The 21,639-nt window shown below is 37.9% G+C and overlaps 1 protein-coding gene across 2 annotated transcripts in view; it reads right to left on the bottom strand.

Moving 5' to 3' along the window:
* The window catches only part of USP45 (ubiquitin specific peptidase 45), a 112,404-nt gene that overhangs the window by 33,843 nt on the left and 56,922 nt on the right, over positions 1–21,639 (bottom strand). For both annotated transcript variants that reach the window (XM_048844936.2, XM_075126597.1), the window contains exons 9-10: positions 5,934–6,021; positions 1,418–1,499 (exon numbers count right to left, since the gene is read on the bottom strand). In XM_048844936.2, coding sequence (XP_048700893.2) covers positions 1,418–1,499; positions 5,934–6,021 — 170 coding nt within the window. The remainder of the gene's footprint in view (positions 1–1,417; positions 1,500–5,933; positions 6,022–21,639) is intronic.

Consider the following 21,639-nt stretch of genomic DNA (forward strand, 5'->3'; position numbering starts at 1 on the left):
GGGGGTACTGGCTCCAGGTCTAGGGTGAGAAACAGTTCCTGGCTGTCGGGAAAACCGGTTTCTCCGCTTGCTTGCTGTGAGCTATCTACAACCTCCTCATCATCATCTTCTTCGTCCCCAAAACCTACTTCTGTATTGCCTCCATCTCCATTGAAGGAGTCAAACAACACGGCTGGGGTAGTGGTGGCTGAACCCCCTAAAATGGCATGCAGCTCATCATAGAAGCGGCATGTTTGGGGCTCTGACCCAGAGCGGCTGTTCGCCTCTCTGGTTTTCTGGTAGGCTTGCCTCAGCTCCTTCAGTTTCACGCGGCACTGCTTCGGGTCCCTGTTATGGCCTCTGTCCTTCATGCCCTGGGAGATTTTCAGAAAGGTTTTGGCATTTCGAAAACTGGAACGGAGTTCTGATAGCACGGATTCCTCTCCCCAAACAGCGATCAGATCCCGTACCTCCCGTTCAGTCCATGCTGGAGCTCTTTTGCGATTCTGGGACTCCATCATGGTCACCTCTGCTGATGAGCTCTGCATGGTCACCTGCAGCTTGCCACGCTGGCCAAACAGGAAATGAGATTCAAAAGTTCGCGGTTCTTTTCCTGTCTACCTGGCCAGTGCATCTGAGTTGAGAGCGCTGTCCAGAGCGGTCAGAATGGAGCACTCTGGGATAGCTCCCGGAGGCCAATACCATCGAATTGTGTCCACAGTACCCCAAATTCGAGCCGGCAACGTCGATTTAAGCGCTAATCCACTTGTCAGGGGTGGAGTAAGGAAATCGATTTTAAGAGCCCTTTAAGTCGAAATAAAGGGCTTCATTGTGTGGACGGGTGCAGGTTTAAATCGATTTAACGCTGCTAAATTCGATCTAAAGTCCTAGTGTAGACCAGGGCTTAGGCTTGAATACAGACTGGGAGTGGATGGGTCATTACACAAAGCAAAACTATTTCCTCATGTTTATTCCCACCCCCCACTGTTCCTCATACATTCTTGTCAACTGCTGGAAATGGCCCACCTTGATTATCACTACAAAAGGTCTCTCCCCCCACCCCACCCCACTCCACTCTCCTGCTGGTAATAGCTCAGCTTAAATGATCACTCTCGTTACAGTGTGTATGGTAACACCGATTGTTGCATGTTCTCTATGTATATAAATCTCCCCACTGTATTTTCCACGGAATGCATCCGATGAAGTGAGCTGTAGCTCATGAAAGCTTATGCTCATATAAATTTGTTAGTCTCTAAGGTGCCACAAGTACTCCTTTTCTTTTTGCAAATACAGACTAACACGGCTGCTACTCTGAAACCCATTTTAAAACTTGTACATTCAATTTTTTTTTTTGAAAAGAGTGATTCATTTGCTAAAAAGAACTTAAAAATAAATCACTATAAATAACAAGACAATATTATATTAAATAACAACATACCTTTCACTTTTCTTTTAGTTTCCTCATCTGCAGTTTTAGTTGTTGGATTGTTGAATGCTTTTAAGATACCAGCTTGTATACGCTATCAATATAAACCAAATATTTAATAAGTATTTTCAGTGGGTGATAGGCACTCTAAAAACTGCCAAACTGTTAGAAACAAAAACTTTTGGTTATTTCCAGAAAACTACATAAGTTTATATAACTCTAGCTTTAACTACGTCAAGCATTTTTCATCACAAAAAGGGCCAATTTAGGTATGTAGTGAATTTATCAAGAAATTGTGGATTGTGAAGTGAACACTGCTCGGAAAGAAAATAAAGTGATAATGGAGAAATTGCTTTGTAGTGCAGTGACTGACTGAAATATAAAGTGCGTAAAATTTGCTAAATATATTTAACCATGTTTCAATTACTCTATTTAGAGAGTAAATTTTATTTGCTAGCCAATACAACCTTTTAAAAACAATTATAATAACCAATCTAGTCATGCATCAATGTGTGTACAGAAAACTCCCATTAACCCATATAAGGATTATCTGAATGTACTGAAGAGAACGTAGAACGCTAAAAAAATATTTTTGGAGGAGGCTAACTGCATCTAAATAGCATCCAACAGGATCGTATTACCTGTACCTATAGCTTGCACATAAAAATAGCAAGTTTTGCCCACTTCTCAACAAAAATTAACTGCAGTTAGCATAGTGAGGTCTCATATTACTAAGGTTTCAATATTTTTGCAGAATATATAACTAAGTTTTTCCCAGTATGCTGTGGAATAGCATAAATAATTAAACTAAACAATACTGTCAAATACAGGAACAGAGTACATTTTTGGATGCATTATCCATATGTTCCTGTTTTTATTTTTCTCCCTTCTAAAAAGTACTTATTCACAGTCTTCAGTAATGTGTAATGGGTCTCCCATTCATTAGTGAAAAGTAGCAAAGTTCTACTGTATTATTATAATTTGTTAAATGGCACATAGAAGTCACAAACAGAACAATGTACAGTACCATTCCAGAAACAAGCTGTGATGCTACAAAAGTTTTGTATGTAGTACATAGCAGACCTACTAACAAATAATCATCACTTTTACAACATAGTTCTAATGGATAAAAATATATTAAAATTTGAGATGGTTGTAAGTTGTCATGTTCCACTCAAACCATATGTACTGGGAAATGCTATGATGAAGGATAGCTTTTGAGGTTCAATTTCCAGTTCATCTATCTACCCACAGACTAGTCATACTTCTACCTTATGAGTATATGACCTGGCTTGTGAATTAAGTCCGGACACCCCAAGCTCTGCTTTGTTCATCTTAAAGCCAACAATATACTAAAAGGACTAATCAATACGTAATTCACCAAGTTGAATACCATAAATGGGTTTAGGGCCATAAGCAACCTCTTTTGTTGGGATTAGTGCGTTGAACCATTTATTTAGGTCAAAGAAAGACATAGTCTTTGAATGGTCAGGGTGCTACTAACAATGGCAACAGACATTAATCAATTAGCAGCAGGGTTCAGCTACTTCAAACCCTGGTGTGAAACAATCTCCAGCACACAGCGCTGGAAACAGCAGACAGTGTGTAATTTGGATTGTGGTATTGACAGACTTTTATTTTAAAGGTCCACTTTTATAGATTAATGTATTTTCAGAAGAATGCAGAAAAAAAAATAAAAACAGGATTCCTAAGAACGCAATATTGTTTCAGAAAGCCCAGAAATTGCAGACAAAACCTCAAGGCGCTGTAGAAGAACAGTTTTATAGGATACAAAAACAAATTAAAAGCAAAGTGAAAAGGTAATTTATGTAGCACTATAAAAGCATTTTGAGATTGCACTCACCTATTTGAATACAGTATGTATATTTTAAAGGACCACATAGCTTTGATTGAAAAAATTAATTGGGATTTTTAAGAGAAGTGCCAATTAGACTGCTCAACTGAACAGACGGTTTATCACAGGTACACTGAAGTGGTTAGCTGCTATTTTATCAGGGCTGTTACCGAAACTTTACACTCAAAAGCAAACATTTAAAAGCAGCATGAAAGAGGAAGGTTAGTGGCTATAATCATTTTCTAAAGGATTCTGGTGGCAGACATATTGCTGTAGGCTTTCTTCAATCAAAAAACACATGGTAGTGACACTCCATAACAATAGCACGATTAACAGCTGTGCAGTTCTCATGACAGACAATGCTGCTACTGCTTGTATCTGACTGGCACAACTGTCATTGCTCACAAGATTGAATAGATCCACAGATCTGACATTCTCAGTTTGTCATACCATTTATAGACCCGAAAAAGAAAGGGGAGAAAAAAAAAGAGCTTTTACTAGTAATGTCCCTTACTGCACAGCCTGAGGTAATAAAGTCACTGTTAATAGTAATGCACCGTTATGGAAAAACAGGGGTTTAATTGCTATAAAAGGTGGAACCAACCTTTACTTACCCAATAACAGAGATGGCAGAAATACTGTACAACCTAATGCATAAAGAAAATATTCCTCGGCATGTTCTATTATGGTGATAACAGCGGCCACCATTACTCTCTAATGAAACTATTAATAGAACAAATAAAAAATACATTCTAAGACCTAATCATGCTGCCATGTTCACTGACGGCACTAGAATTTATGCTGTCATTTTTGTTAATCTGTTCATTACAGGGGGAGAAGAGGAGGAGTGTCAGAATATTAGTTTAAGTAAGCATTCCTTGCTTTTACTGTCAAACCTATATTCTCATAGGTTGCACAGTAAATAGGGTTTAAACCACTCTATCCCATTAAAGTCAATAGGAACAACACAGTACCACCATCACTACAACATTCTGAAAACTCTTTTCCCCCCCCTTAAAGTAAAAGCAATAAAAAACAGCAGTCCTTATAGTTTTGCTCAGTGGGTCCTTTTATGACATTACAAGGTCAGGACTGAGAAAAGCTTCTCCACAGTTCACTACTTTTAGGATACAGCCTATTGTTTACATGAACTAAGTTTTCAGCTTTGCAACAAGGAGCTTGTTGATATTCAACTGGGTTTGAGTTGCACGTTCGCAGTGCATTTCCACAATTCATGCTAACCACTTTTGCAGCTTATTTATAGCATACTGTCGCCGCATAATCTTGCTGTACATTGGAAGCTATAATAGTATTGTCTATCGTCTTTATTCAGACAATGACAATATGGACTGACTGATGACCAGATGTGCCATTTGTCAGAAAAATAGCTCCATGAAGTCCAAAATACATAAAAATACTGCAACATAGAGCTGCTGTGTGGCGATGGCTCAATGGCTCTATTGTGCCAGAGACCTGGGTACAGGAGTGGCTTCAGATCTCATGTCCATGATAATGCAGTATAGATACATTACAGGTACTATACAATTAACCCGGGGGTTCTGAAACTGGGGGGCGGGACCCCACAGGGCATCGCGAGGTTAAGACCTGGGGGGTTGTGAGCTGTCAGCCTCCACCACAAACCCCACTTCACCTCCAGCATTTATAATGGTGTTAAATATAAAAAAAGTGTTTTTAATTTATAAGGGGGGGGGGGGAGAGAGTGTCACACTCAGAGGCTTGCTGTGTGAAAGGGGTCACCACTACAAAAGTTTGAGAACTACTGAATTAAAAACTTTGCTTGAGATGGAAGAAGGGCTATATTGAACGATCACTACCATAGTGAAGCGTCTCCTTCGGGAAAAGGTTATTTGCTATTACAATTGCTTGAAGAAAGACCTTTTCCTCTGAGTCAGAAAGAGGAAAAACAGTGATGAACCTGAGATGTCAAACAAATCAGATCAGATGTATTATGGTTCAAGACTGTACTTCTGGAAAAAGGGAAGTAAGGGGCAGAAATGAAGAAAGTAAATACTAAACGTGTATAGATATCTTTTTAATATAAAAAGCTTTCTTTACGTACCATATATATATTTAGGGGATCTAGATTTGTTAAGTAATGTAAAATACAGTTTCATTTGTAAAACAAGCAATTTTTCTTCACTTAAAACATTGCTAAAAGACATCAAAAACTTGGATAATATTTTTGCTTTAATTTTTTTTTTCAGTCAAATTGGTTTCAGTGAAATTTTAGAACATAAACTAATTGCTCCCTGGATGTGGGGAGGTATATGAAGTTTTATCCTGAAGCAGATTTTACCAAATGAGTTAGGGACATGACTTTTACCCCACCACTTAAAAAGCGTATTTTTTAAATAACTACAGAAGATTCAGTCTCCTAAAATGGTGTTTCCAAAGTTACAGTAAAGTTATAACCACCATCATTTATGATATCCCCTTCAACAATCAACTGAAATCTGCATCCAGATCAACAGATTTAAAATACCAAAATGAAAATGTAATAATCAAGTTGCTTTTTTGGAAAATAGTAGAAACAAGCCTTAGTAGTCATTTCATTATGTATATTTTAAACAGAGAAAACAAAGTGTGTGAAAAGATGACATCTGATCTACAGTCAATTCAAGCTACTTCACTGAAAATATACAAAGATTTTACCTTTGTTTCTTCTATTCTCATTGCATCCAACAAATAGTGGAGAAGCTCTTGGCTATCCTGCTGTTGGAACCCTTTAAACCGAGGGGCCCTATAGAAGAAGCGAGAAAAGTTCAAAATGACTCTGATGGCTTCCACTTAGGATTTCTGGGGAAGTATTTTCAAAACACTATACTCCCTCTCCCAACCGTGCCCCTCCTCTACCCTTCAAAAAAATAATAATAATAATTTTTAAAAAAGACAAAAACCTCAGGCTGACGTACAGAATACAGGACTCAGTGTTATAATACATACAATATTTGGAAAAATTGTATTTAGAGACTGAAGGAACATCTTGAGTCTTGGACCAAATGGGAACATAGTCCAGGTCAGAAATTACACAAGTACAATTACTTAGAAAGTAACAATAAGATAAGAGCTCATCCTCATTTATACTTCAATAATCTACCTATGATAGCTTCAAGCCTACTTGCTCAACCAGCCTTTTGATTTTTAAACTTACTGAATGTAGTGAAAGGCATCTGAATGGGTAAGATGGTGAATATATTAAAAAAATAAATGCCATGCTCCATATGAATCTAGGGCAGGGGTTCCCGAACTTGGTTTGCAGCTTGTTCAGGGTAAGCCCCCAGGGGGCCACAAGACGCTTTGTTTACATTAGCGTCCGCAGGTATGGCTGCTTGCACCTCCCAGTGGCCACGGTTCGCTGTTCCCGGCCAATGGGAGCTGCAGGCAGCAGCACAGGCAAGCCAAAAGGATACTTTTATTTCTAGAATACATGAAAAGCCTCCGACTGACGACAAAATCTTTCAAGCATCTTTTTGACCTAGCCCATCCACTCCATAAAGCTAGGTCTGGACCAGCAGGGTAATAAGTTGGTGTACATGACTGCTGACATTTTTCAAATCGGCCTAGGGTATTTGGATGCCCAATTGTAGTTTTGAAAAATCACAGCTGACGGGGCCAGCTCACGTCTCACTGTAGTAATTCAAGTAATTCCATCCTCAGTTATATAAAATATTATGATCCCACAGCGTGGCTAAATACCAAAAGTTACACATTCTATCTTGTGTGTGGTTACTGAATATAGCAATAAGTTATCTAGATATGTCATCATAACTCAAGGAGGATCACATATAATTATTCATTCATAACAAAGGCGATTTTGATCTTCCTGTGTCCCATAGCATGTTCAGCTCATCTGACTAAATCACCTAGGCTGTATCAAAAAAGGTCTTGATATAAATGGCACCTTTTCTAATTCTGATCATATCATATCATCAAGAAATCTGGGGGGGGCTAACAGAATTCCAGGAGTCAGACACTTCAATACCCAGAAAAGCATTAGTGTTAGTCCTATTAAGCTTAACTAATGCTATGCTTAGCAAAGTAGACCCAGTCTCCTCAGAAATTTTTACCCATTACACGGCCCAAAGTACACAAAGCAATGTATGAATACTCGGTAACATTATTTGCTGTTACTTGGTAGCAAGAGAATATAAAGAAACCTCAGTAGTATTAAACTATATCATCAAGAATTGTCTAACACCCAAAAGTTATTCACCACAGATTTTCACCTGCTATCATAACTTGCAAATCATTTTGGAAATCTTTCCCAATAATATCTGACGAGTTCTCAAACAAAACCAAAAAGAGTCATCTAACTATTGGAGGAATGATTTTGCCGGTCCTCTGCTTCAACACTGATTCCAGAATGTATTGAACTTAAAAGCACAACAAACAGGAAACTTCACAAGCTCTAGGTATACTCTTATCAAGAGAAATATTGTCTTCCAAATATATAAAAAAAAAAAGAGAATGTGTGTGTTTAAGCAACAAGCAACATGCTGATTCTAGGTCAGTTTCTGCCATGAGTTGAGCTGTTATTGCAAGTCCTAATTATCTGTATCACTTGATCAAAAGCAGCATATAATACTGAGCATAGCAAAGGGTCTATATAATCATTAACTGATTGCCTTCTGGATGGAACAAATTATGTACAAGTCTAACTTGCCAAGAGCCTTCTTCAAGACCACTGCCAGAAGGAAAATCTGCATATGCCTGAATAGCATATTCTTAAATGGCCCTGCCATCCTTCCTCATGCTAATTCTTTTAACCACTTATCACACCCTCTGGCATTAAAACTATAACTACAGAGTATGTCCAAAGCATAGAGATTGTCTAATTGTTTTTCAGAAAAAAATTGCAGTTGTGTATTTTCTTCCTCGCCCCCTGCATGCTTGTGGCTACACAGGCAGTTACTCTGCCACACACACAAACAACTGTTCTACTGCAAACATTTACCTCTATGAGCATTGTAACCATGACCTGAGAACAGTGTTTAGAAGGAGCAGGAGTTCAGCTCCAGGACCCTTTCCCCAAGGAAAGCTCCGATCAGCATCTCTTTAGAATTATCCCCCACCCAAAAAAAAAAAAAAAACCCTACAAAACAAAAACACAATAAGAAAATCAGGCAGAAACTAAAATAGTTAAATAGAAGGCGAAAAAAAGGAAAGTAATCAGTTCATTGGACCTATTCTGCATGGCTCACTGCTACCTCACGTCTGTGCCTAGAATCAGTCTCTAAAGCCCTCGGTTTGCCTGGTTACTCCCTCTATGGGAAAACTTTCTGCAGTGCATACTGATACCTAAGCCAACACAAATTTCTTTTTAGTGCCCTTTAGCCAGTTACCCGAAATTCTTCAAACTGATCTCCAGCTGTCAACCATCTTTGCTTTATTATTATTTACCTTTTTAAGGGCTGACCATATGACTGACCTATACAAGACACAAACTCCATCCCAAAGAGTTTACAGTGTAAGGGCCAGATTCTAATATCCTTACCCAGGCTCAGCAGTACCAACAAAAGGATATTAGAGTCCGGTCATTCAAGATTAAGACAGGATGACCTGAGAAGCCCTGAAAACGATTATAACTCACCATTAATCTTCTTTATTCCTTTCTTGTATGCATATACCATATGCAAATATTTTCCCTGTGGGAGAAAGCTGCATTGTACTTGTCCTCCTAGTTCCCTTTAATAACCTTCCATCTCCACAACTGACAAGGAGGAAGGAAGATTTGGTCTTATCAATGCAAACTGATGGTTGTGGAAAGCCCAGTTTTTAATGGATTCCCCCTGCAGCCATCCTGAGCTCGCCAAGTGATAAGACAAAATGCAACTGGAAACTATGCCACCTCCAGTTGGAACTCAAATCAGGATTGGCTTCTGCAGAGAAAGTAAGATCAAAATCTTCCTTTCTGTGAGGGAACCTCCTGCTTAGCAGTACCTACCCTGACACCAAGCAGGCTAACTACGGAGGGAAGCAGAGAATACCATCTAAGACACTGGCACCCAGAATTCCAAATCCAAAGACTGCACGTGCAGACATTCTTACAGTCACTCTGTAATGATGAGTAAAGGGACAAAACAAGCTTTACACTGATACCTCGCTGATCTCAACCACCGAAGCAGACTCCCTTGTCAGGCCAAGAGGAAGCCATCCTCTAAGAAGAATGGGCCTTACTGCAAGTGGCTAAGGCAAGCCTTATGCTAGTAATGTTCCCTTAATACATATTAATAACCATTTAACTACGATTTATTTAGTGTATTTTCATACTTTTTGAGCCCTCTGAGCACAGGCGCCCCACCCCCGCCCCGACTCCGCCCCCTCCCTGTCCCTATTGGACCCCTCCCCAAATCTGCGCCCCAGCCCTGCATCTTCCCCCAGCGCGCCGCGTTCCTCCACCTCCCCCTCCTTCCCAGCGCTTGGGCCGCAAAACAGCTGTTTTGCGGCCCAAGTGCTGGGAGGGAGGGGGGAGAAGCAGGACGCAGCGGTGCGCTCAGGGGAAGAGGTGGAGGCAAGCTAGGGCTGGGGCAGGGAGCTGCCAATGGGTGCAGAGCACCCACCAATTTTTCCCCATGGGTGCTCTAGCCCCAGAGCACCCACGGAGTCAGCACCTATGCCTCTGCATCCATTTACAAAGCACTTTTGTTCTGTGGAGAAACACTGCCATAGCCCTGACAAGATCCAGAGTATGCCTAAAGGCCTCCCTTAGACAGACAGAAAGGAGGTTTATTATCTGATTACAGTACTCTGTTTTGTTCCCAAATGTAGTTCACAGGAATGTTCTATGCCCTTATGAAAAACTGTAAAAAGGTATTTACAGACATCAATGTACCAATGTTTTCGGCAGAGGTAAATACTTTTAAACAGGCAACTTCCATGGACAGTCAGAAGGGAGGGAAAAGACCAGGGGTGAAAGTTTACACAGAGGAAAGTGGAATCTGAGGAGTTCTAATCTGGAATTTGGCAGAGCTTTAATCACCCTTAATAATCCTTAACACTAGAGGATGAGACTCTACCAGGGAACCTTATAAAGCTTCCTGATTGCTCCCAATAATGAAGCTTGACAATTTAGAGTGTGAAAAGCTCCTGTACTTGTACAGCGGAATGGAATTACGTACCCAAAGTATATGTAAGCAATCTTACAAGACCTAGAAACAAAAATCAAACCACACAAAATGATAGTATGATTAACAGATGAACAGATGGATCCAGAATGGTCTTTGAATTCCTAAATGCTTCAGGGAAGCAGTGTTATTTTTATCTAGAAAGATAGAAGGAGCCAAGTAGTGTTTGAAAGGAGAAGGAGAAGTTAATAATAGTGGTGATTGGAATGATAACAGCCTCCTGTGAATGTAGTCCACATCATGGTAAAAAAGAATGGTAGAGACCCAGGATTCTAAAAAATATATAGATGCTGAATCAAAAATTGTTAGATTATCTACACTTCAAGATATGGAAATACACAGTTAAGACACCCGAACAACCTTAACTCTGCCCTATAATGATACGTTGAGAGGTGTGAAAAAAATTCACAAGTCTTTAAAAGCCAATCTATTCTGGGACCAAAAACAGTAAAATGCATTATAATCATCCAGTTATTGCATGGTGCCACTGCAGAGCACAGTTAAAGTTGTTTGTGCATGTCCATATCTTAACATGTTTGGATTTCTTTTAAGTTTAACCTTAACTCTGAATTTCCTAGGTTTGTAATGCTTGCTTTTGGTATAATTACAATATCCCTGTAATCATTAATGTATTACTGATATATATTATCTACCATAACTCCATCTTAGTTTTTGTTTGCAAATTTTAAAAAATATCCCAAAAAATTTCCTACATTAACACTAAAAAGAATGTTACCATATATTTTTAATGGTTGCACAGAAATGTTGATACGTAATATCAATCTTAAATCATTTTAACTTTTAAGGCCAGTTTCACCAGTCTTCTCTGGTAGCTTTATGACACCCTGGAAGAGCCCAAAGCATCCAGAATATATGGCCAGTTAAGCTAGATTTACAGCTGCGTTGCATCACCAGAGCAGCACAAAGTAGTCAGAGTGTATTATCCTATTTTTCCTTTTCTGCCTGTCCTCCACATTCCCTTATACATATAGGCCCCAAGTTCCCCATTTCTCCTGTTCTCTGCCTTTTGCCATGCACACACAATAGTTTCCCTTGCCTCCAGCCCTCCACCCCTACATCCTCCTACATCACTCCGTTCAGTAGATCTGGTGCAAAGTAAAGAAATGTGTTTCTAAAAATAAATTTAGAGTTAATGGGAGGGGGGTGCTGTTATTTTTCATAACTACAAGTTTCTCCTTCCGTAGAGGCTGAACAAAAAAACCGGCTTCCTCAGAGAAACTCACTGAGAATTGCCTTCTTTTGAAACTGTTACTGCCTTCCTTTGTTCCCAATAGGAGTGAAACCAAGCTGCCCTCAGAGGAAAATAATAGCCCCCTAATAATAATAGCTGTCAGAAGACAGAGAGGAACACAATGAGGAGCAGGGGAATGGAAGCAGTGGCCATATTAACTGAAGGAAGTTTGCAAAAAGAAAAGGAGTACTTGTGGCACCTTCTAGACTAACAAATTTATTTGAGCATAAGCTTTCATGAGCTACAGCTCAATTCATTGGATGCATTCAGTGGAAAAAAAAGAAGTTTGTGGCCTCAGTCCCAATGAGCACACTAAAAGATGACTGCAATTTTGAGAGAGATCACTTCTTCAAGGAATTTGCTACAGAACATTTTTCTTCAGCCTCTATTGAAGGAGAAACTTTCTGTGATGAAAAATAATAGCAAAGACAGAATTTCACTATCGAGAAAACAGGGGTTTTCTCAGTGCTCCAAATAACATCTACTCTTATTTACAGCTATTTTTAATAGATTATTTCACTTACTGTCTTACTATCAAGTGGTATGGAATATGCATCCATGGATAGGCAAAATGCCAAAAATGAGTAAGGAAGGAAAATGTAACTCAAACCATGTACATGAATTTCCCAAGTCAACAAAATAACTGTCACATGGTCTGTCACATCCAATACCATCTTCTGCAATTAATACTAGTCAGGAGAACTCAGAATTTCTGGAATATATGCACTTAAACACATATCCCATCACACGGTTAGAGGGAAAGCGTGGGAATATAAATTTTTTTAAATACCCCAATGAACATAGATATAGAATTGAATGCTATTTGGAAAGCACTGAATCTACAATGAAGTTCTTTGAAAGCACCGCAAAAGGAAAGAGATATTATCTAACTGCATGCTGAATAGTTTCAAGTACATGGGAGAGAAAACAGGAAGTTGTTGAAAAAAATAAATGTGTTGAGTTTTAAACAGCCAAAATTCACTATTCTTGCTCCTATGAGGCTCCTCATCCACAGGGAAAGTTAATTTTTTTTTATGCATCCATGATACTAGATACAAGAACAGGGCTAGGGGAGTAACAAGAGGTAAATGATTAAAATACTCAGTGTGTCACATTTTCAAATGCACACACTTATTTTGTATGCTTATTTGGTAACAACAAACAGGAGAATATGCCAAAAAAATTCAGCATCTTTTAGATGTGCAATGTCAAATGCTTGCTTACAATTCCTAGTATAAACTTCCTTCCCTACCACTACCACACCTAAATACTTCCCACATTAAACAAATGATCTAAACTACCACAGGTTTCAGAAACACCACAACTATTGCAGTCTATCCCTACAAAATTTCTGGTCCCTGTGAATTAGAAATCTGCCAAACAAGGAATCCAAACATACGTCTGGTGTTGCCCTTGTCCTCTCACAGTGCGTCCTTCGAGCTGTCCTCTTTTATGGTGTCTGGCATCAGCAGCAAAAGAAAGGAGCCAGCTTGGGAGTCAGGGCAAGGACACAGAAGGAACACTGGCAGTTGCTGATTTTACAGTTATTACCCAAGACAAATGAAAAAAACTGAAATGACCACTAGCAAATTTATTATTTTAAAAGAGAGTCAGAGGCATCACTGTCCACCTCCCAAACCCAAATGAAGCAAAATTCTTGAAGGCTGGGCCAACAGTTTCTACAAATGACATGTTTGTAAACTATATGGGTTGACATCTATTTATAAAACAAATACTGTATTGCATGGTAAACAGATAGTAGCCTAAATCATGGCTCCCATCAAAACCCTGTGAGTCCCCTTTATACTAACAGTCCACTATAACATATAATCATACTTTAACAAATATTCATCAAGAAAAAATTAATTTATTTCTAATGCAAAATTAAGTAAAGATCTCTAAGCATATTTTTATACATCCTCGGTGTCAGGATCAACTTGTCAAAGGACTACACAGATCTATAGTTTTGTTGTTTCCAAACTTCTTGTAATCTAAATGAGACTGTGTTTAAGTATTTATTCTTAACATAATTTTACTGCACATTAAAGATGCTTATAGAAAGATACCATCCCCTCTGTTACAATATTGCATGCCCTCTTTTCCAGAGCAAGCTGCTGATCTGACTTCAATTAAAATCCCAGGCCAATGCATCTACCCTGAGATTTAAACTGAAGTTTCCTTGTAAATGTCACCATATGGTAGGTATAACTCCTGCTTCACTTTGGGAACAGCACATGCATAGTTAGCCACGTGCACCTTCCCGAAAATGTAGTATGGGGCAAAACTAGTTGAGCAGAGTCCAAGTAGGAATTTCATCAAATTAGCAGACTGGCCAGAAAAAACTATTTCTTCCACTGCTCAGTTACATTTGAAATGAAATCAACAGAAGAGGGAGTGAGTTTTCATTTTCAGGTTGCACACTCTGGCTAGTCAGTGCACTTACTTTTAAAAGCATGTCATCACCTTGTCCAGTGCACAATAATTTCACTTGTCCAAACCAGGTCTTGAGCTAGAAGACAATATGATTTTTCCTAGTCTTGTAACAGAACTGGTCAGCTTTGCTTTATAATATCATACCAATAGCCTGTGAGAGGAACACTGAAGGGATGTGAAACACAGGGCTCCTAGATGCTCCAACAAAAATAATGAGCATTAATAATTACACAAGTGCACAGTATACGTGCAGATCAAAGACTCATATTTGTAAATATAGTACCTTATAATTTGCATTCTGTGCCCGTTTGTCATACACTACGGAGGTCTTCTACGGTTAACATAGGGCAAGAGAAGTGACATCTATAAAGTCATTCTTCACTCTGAAATTTATTTAAGTAACAAGCTGTAAAATCAACTCACTTTTGGAAAAACAAATTAGCCGGAGAACTGCTGGGTTCAGTAATACTTTACATACATTGCTGTTGTTCTAAAACACCCAAAATTTATCAATATATTCAGCAGATATCTTCCCATATCTGTACACACACAACTCCCACACATCGGAGAGAAATGGGGGGAAAAACTGATGAGGATGAAACCTGACATCTTCCAGAGTCAAAACAATGAGCAACGCTATAAAGTCCTTTTTTATATAAGATACGTACAACTCACTTAAATCAGAGACAGATTAGTAATGGAATTCAAGGATAATTGCATACATCTTTCATTATCATTAATGGATGTGTAGTATAGTTTCCCACTGATTAACAACATATACTATTAATCAGAATTAATTTAGTGAAAAGTTCCAAGGGAGAACATTTTCATTTGATGTTCTACTTATTAACTTTATTGTCTTAAATAGGAAAGGACACATATGACCAACAAGATGTGGTAGTTCCCATTAAAGAGAAATCATTAAGACACCTTTTGTTTTAGAGTTTTACTGTAGTGTGAGGGGCATCTAACAGAGCTAGAAGTGGTTATTTTTAAAAATTTTCTTTAGACTTTGCTGTATTTTTAAGATCTTCACTATAGTTAAAATGGATTAACTGAAAGAACTAACAATTATCACATGCTATTATATAGAACAAAATGAGGATTGGAGTATAACAGTTAACCTTTTAAAGGTGAAGTGACAGGAAAACATTTTTTAAAAAGATGGTAAGATAGGTTTGGCTGGTTTACTTTGACTGACAAGTGATGTCATTGTTAACACATGATTAATATATGAACAATTGGGCACCCATGCCTGTAACATGCTATATTAATGCCACAGTCAATTCTAAATCTTTACAATGCTGCGGAAAAATGCTCAGGATTGGTAAATCTGCTTTTTGTTTATGTTGGGAGGATGTGGGGGGAGAAGGAGAATATAAAAAGGTGAACCAGTACACTACAGGGTAATTACAGGAAGATTCCTATCCTTACTAACATAAATTTGGGAGTAAAAGAATTAATCCACACTGATTCATAGAAATCTGACAACTAAGAGATGTGCTCTTGTCTCCTTGAAAATATGCTTCAAGCAAGATCCTTGGCAAAAGTGCAGGACTCTAAGATGGTTGGTTGAGTTGACCGCTCACAGATGTGCTGACATATGGAAGCCAGTGCCAATGCGCTACAACCTGTTGTACAGTGTCAGCAGTATAATGACAGAACAGGTTGAACTCCTGTTAATGGTCATAAGAAGTGAAGGACAACTGTGACAGCCATGTACTTATTAGTTAAGCCTATCATTTCACTGCTGATCTTGGGTCAAGCATTTATATCTTGTACATCAGCTAAAAAGATGTTTCTAATCATTATCTACCAGTTAGAATGTGGCTATTTTTACAATGAAAATTATGCAGTACTAGTTAAAAGTGCACACCCCAAATACAATTTTTTACACTTCTTTTAAAGTATAATAATCTTCATATGTATTCGAGATTAAGTCATCCTTTGTTGTTCAGAATTAAGCAACACTGTAAAAAAACCCCACAATTGTAATAAAGTAGCCCAATCACATTATACAGGGGCAATACATTATCCTGATTTTTAAAAACAAAACAAAACAAAAACAAAATAAACCTTCTCGACTGTGCTTTCCTCACAAGTCATGGGAAACTTAATAACAAAATACTTAAAGATCCTCTCCTCATATGGAAGTGTGTCTGTGCCTCTAAATATTTTTTGTTGACTCTCTCTGGATCCTTTCTATTTCTGCTGTATCTTTTTTTTTAAATAATGTATGCAGTGTTCTTGTAGCCCTGTCAGTCCCAGGATACTAGAGAGACAAAGTGGGTGAGGTAATATCTTATATACAGAGTTCTTCTTCAGGTCTGGGAAATGTACTCAGAGTGTCACAGTTAAACACAAGGTGGAACAGATTAAATTAATAACTTTGCTAAACACTAAAAATAACTGACTGAATAGAGACACTGGATTTACAGTTTATTACAAAAATCAATAACCCACTGGCAAACCTCACCCAGGTGCCTTTCTCCACTACCCGCTACTTCCTTTCCCCCTATGACTGGAGGGGTGTTAACAGGTCACTTCACCTTGAATGGTCCCTTGAAATATATGTGTTAACTACTTATTCTAAACAATCTGTTCCACCTTTTATTTAGCTGTGACATTCTAAATAAGTTTCCCAGACCTGAAGAAGAGCTCTGTGTAGCCTGAAAGCTTCTCTCTCTCTCACCAACAGAAGTTGGTCCAATAAAAGACATTATCTCACCCACCTTGCCTCTCTAGTATCTTTTTTGAGACAGACTGTCCAGAACTGAACACGGTATTCCAGGTTAGGGCATACCAATGATTTATATTACAGCATTAAAATATTTTCAGTATTGTTTTCTATCCTGTTCTTTATACATCTGAATAAAGATTTTGTTTGCTTTGTTTACTACCATTACAGACCAAACAAATATTTTCACTGAGCTGTTCAAAATGATGTACAGGTCTTTCTCCTGAATGGGTACAGTTAATTTAGAATCCAGGAACATATGAGTAGTAAAAATTATTCCTGGCATCGTGCAATACCTTGCACTTGCCAGCAATTAATGTCATCCATGTTTGTGCTGCCCATTCACCTAGCTTTGTTAGGTTTCTCTGAGGTTCCTTACCATGTTCTTTAGTCTCATTTAAAGAACGATGTGTCACCTACTTATTTTTTCAGGGATGGAAGGGGGTCCACAAGTTTTGGTTTTATGTCAGCAGCACAAGAGGGAAGGTCAGCCTGACAGGTCCACTCTTCTCTGCTACAATTCTCCAGAAGTGGAGCAAGTACATGTATGCAAGTCATAGAGACTCTCATAAAAATCTCTATGCTCAGTCAGGAAAGAAGCAGCCCCTACAGTCTGATGCTGGGGAAGGGCTTTTAATGAAGTAAGGTGTGCAGTGAAACCTGGGAACTTTTTCAATTAAAAAGCGAAGAAAAATTGTAGAAAATCCTCAATCCTCCTCCTACAAAAAAAGTGTCCTAACAAGCTGACAAATAAAAAAAAAAAGATTTCTCTTTCCTTCATTCCATGAATCACCTGTAGCATTATCTCATCATTCCATAAACATTATTTCTCTCAGCAGCATGATGATGGTGGAATGTTCCAAGCATTCTGTAAGGCTGGTTTCCAAAAAGTACAGTACACATAAGTGCCTGTAACCTCAGTTCACCACGTCCCCAGTGAATCCCTCCCTACGCTTTACAATACATTAGGAAAGAGAGAGAGAGAGAATGAATCTCTTCTTCATCAGAAGTACAGCACCTTGTTCCACATCATCCTGGAGACCAGCAATAAAATCTTGTTTAGCAACATTCGTGCAGCAAAACAAGTAGTTGTATTATGGGGGAAGTACAGAGCAGTTTTTCTAATACCTTTTTCTAATATATTTTCTAAAATATACTCATTGACACTAATCACTCAAGTACTGTAATATGAACTTGGTGCACATTTCTAAACAAAGTAACTGAAGTTTCTTCCACTGATAAAATTATTCAGCCGTAACAAATATAGGAAATATTTAGGTCCTCTTAATACATAAATGTTGTGTCAGTCACTAAGTCTCTAGATAAGTCAAAAGTCTGCAGTCCTAATATTCAGAATAGTGGAAAACAAACAGAAGGGCCCTGTAGCTATGCACACAATCTGTCCTAGCAAAACGTCTGACAGCTGCAACACTAACAAAATTAACAGTGGATGAATTAGTACCAGACGCTAAACAGTTGCTATGGAAAGAATCATCCATTTCTTTCTCCCTCCCCCCCTTCCCCCCCACTTCCTCAACTGATTGACCCACCACCACCATTCCCCTCAAACTAACAGTATTGTTTTACATTGTTTTATTATAAACAATCACAAATTACCCCTTTATATACTTAATATACATAAAAGGGTGAAGATATTCAATGATCCATCTAGAACTTTAAGACAGGGCTCACAATTTCAAAGGAGTCATGCCCCAATTATTTTTTTTTAAACCTTTAGTTGGCCAATTTGCACCTCCCCTTCCGGTTCCTTTCACTCCTTGCTTCCTGGATGACATTTAGCTTTATTTTCAGAGTCAGGGCTTCTTGTCATGGACTGGTAAATGGGACCAGCTCTTTGTTTCACCTCTCTACATGCCCTGTTTCCATCATCATCTGTGCATTCCTGACTCTTCTCCCCCTCAACTCCTCCCTTATTGTTCTTCTTTTCCCCTTAACCTCTTGAATTCTCTTTCACTAAACACTTCTAGCCTTAGATAGTAGCAAGAGTTCAGAAGTGTTATTTCAAACAGTTAAGGTAACTAGGTCTGTATTTGGCTATTTAAAGTGGCACTTGGCATCTAAGCAAGTATTTTGGTGTCTCACATCCTATACGAGCATGAAAAAAGCAAAACTGAGCATTCACGTTTGAAAACTGAGTCTCTAGTACCAAACTCTAGAAGGGCTGCTAGCATCAGATGTTTAATTATAGCAATGCCTCTCACATCTTACATTAATAGTGTTATTAATTCTCCCAGATAAGAATGTATCACACACTCTCCTAGAGCATAAAAATTACATTAACACCAATTTTATCCAGATCTATACTTCCCATATGACCTATATCGACACTAGGGAAGATTATCTATTTTTGAGGAACCAGCTGTACATCACACATGAAAACAACAGTATTAGAGTACAGCATATTTTCTAGTAAAAGAAGTAGCAGACTTGTATTATTCCTGCCAAACAGGTAGATGCAAACATATCAAGAATAAGGAAAATTTATCATGAGTTGCGGAAAGCTTCAGTACTTCACCTACTTAGACTTAAAAATTGCCATTTCACCATATATTCATTGTTCCCCGCTAGCCTTGGAATCTATGTGATCATCTAATCTGATCTCCTGTATGACACAGACCAAAATAATTCCTGGAGCATATCTTTTAGAAAAATATCCTATCTTGTTTTAAAGTTACCAGTGATAAAGAATCCTTGGTAAATTGTTCCAATGGTTTGTAAGTGACCACTATGGTAAAGTATATTTACATTCTGGAGGTCATGACAAACAGATGACCCATCCACAACTTCTCACCTTCAGAATCATCATGCAACCCACAAGCAACTAGTCAAGTGAAATCCAGTTAGGGTAATCACTGTAGACACAGTGTACTTCTCTTGCTGAAGAGAGATCCATTACTAGATCAACAAATTGTGGACTGAGACACTCACCTCCAGTGCTGGGAGGGGGAGATCACATTTAAAAATCTTTGCTGAAGCACTCTAAGTCCTCATGCTCCTATATATGCACCCATATAAGAACTAACAGGTAATCTCATCCCACACAGCTACAAGACTATACCTCCCGTGGCTGATAAATTCTTCATTCACTTCCTGAGAGGAGAATGCACTGGGTTCACCAGACCACGAACCCAGAGTATTTTTTCAATGTAGTGTTTCTTCTTCTGTTATTCCCCCCACTAGAAGTTATCTGGACTTTTACCTTCTTGAAACCATTCACATTTTAGCTACTTCAAATTCAACACACTTTCTTTTCCCAAATTAAAGATGAATAGATCTACTCTTCTTTCTAATTTGCAGTTATGGGGGGGTGAGAGAGATTTCAAAATAAAGAAAACTTCTGAAAACAATTTTGCAATCCATACGTAACAGATTAGGTTAGGGTTGGTTTGTTTTTTGTTTTTTCCCCAGTAAAAAATATTTTGTGGATGATTCCGTCTGTTGAAGAATGTCTGGTTACACACATTTCTTATAAATGAGGTAAAATTATGTAAAAGCAAAAAACTGCATTTTTGTTAATTCAGCCTGTTTTATTTCAAGCAACATTGGCTATAAATTTAGAACACATCTTCACAGTAAAGTTAGTTTCAATTACAGCTTCTTTTTCCATTCTAGTATGCTGACTAGTATTTCAGAGCACCAGCCAGTTAATACTAGCTTCAAAATACTGTTACTGTGGTCCAAATAAAGCAGGCTGACATCTGGATTCCAGTTTATAACCAGCCATTCTCCAATCAGGCAATCTGATCTAGAACTAACTAGTAGGCCACTGATTAGCTTTGGCAAATCACTATTGCTATATTTCCACTGTTTTAAAGTAGACTTCAATAAACAAGCCTACCACCATTTGACGTAGTCACATATCTTATGACATTACAAACAAAATGTCTGGTCTTAATTAAAATCTGATATTTTCTTCTTTATAAATTTTTGCTAACAGACTCAGGGAGCAAATTTTTAGTAGGTTAATTTTTTTCTATTAAAAGTAACAGAGCCAAAAAAAGTATATAATTAAAAAATATTTTACAGATTATGTATTTTTAGAAATATCAGGGCTTTCCTTTTTCTTCGTTGGAGGTCCTTAATAATAATTTTGGAGGACCTACAGAATGATGTCACACAGGGTTGTCAAACTTGCTTTCTAAATGCAACTCCACCTCCATCAAACAGAGAGAGGGGATAATGATTGTTTGACAGTTTTAGCTGAATCCTACTCTAAGAGAGAGCTTAGCTTTCTCTTCATCTCAGTTTTGTGGTAGGGGAGAGATTAAGCTCAAATAATAACCCTTTCTATTCAGACCTTCTCTTGCCAAGGACTTCCAGCCGAGAGGAAGCGAGGACTGGATATTTTTCACATTTCAGAATGTAAAAAACAAACAAAAAAGGAGAACTTTTCAAAGAAAGAAAGCTTGAAGACCCATTCATATATAGTAAAGGAGAAAAAAGGGCAAAATTGAACATTTTGTTTTAGCTTCATAACTTCCCTTTAAATATACTGTAAAATTTATCAAAGAATAAGGGCTCTTTGATATATTTTAACATTTCATTAAATGTAATTAATATTAATTTCTGAAATGTAAATTACTAAAAATGTTCTAAATTCCAAATACTAAAGCATACTAGGGACCTTTTCAGGCAGAATTAACTGATTCTAGTTCTAATTAAGAGTTATACCAAAATTAAGGTATAATTAGAACCTCAAACATAATTCCATTTAAAAAAAATAACCTGCAATATTTCTCAGCCCATAAATTAAATGGATTTTTTTTTAAAATGGTAAATCAAAAGAGTGCA

The sequence above is a fragment of the Caretta caretta genome, chromosome 3 (assembly GCF_965140235.1).
Source record: "Caretta caretta isolate rCarCar2 chromosome 3, rCarCar1.hap1, whole genome shotgun sequence".
In the NCBI taxonomy this organism is placed as follows: Eukaryota; Metazoa; Chordata; order Testudines; family Cheloniidae; genus Caretta; species Caretta caretta.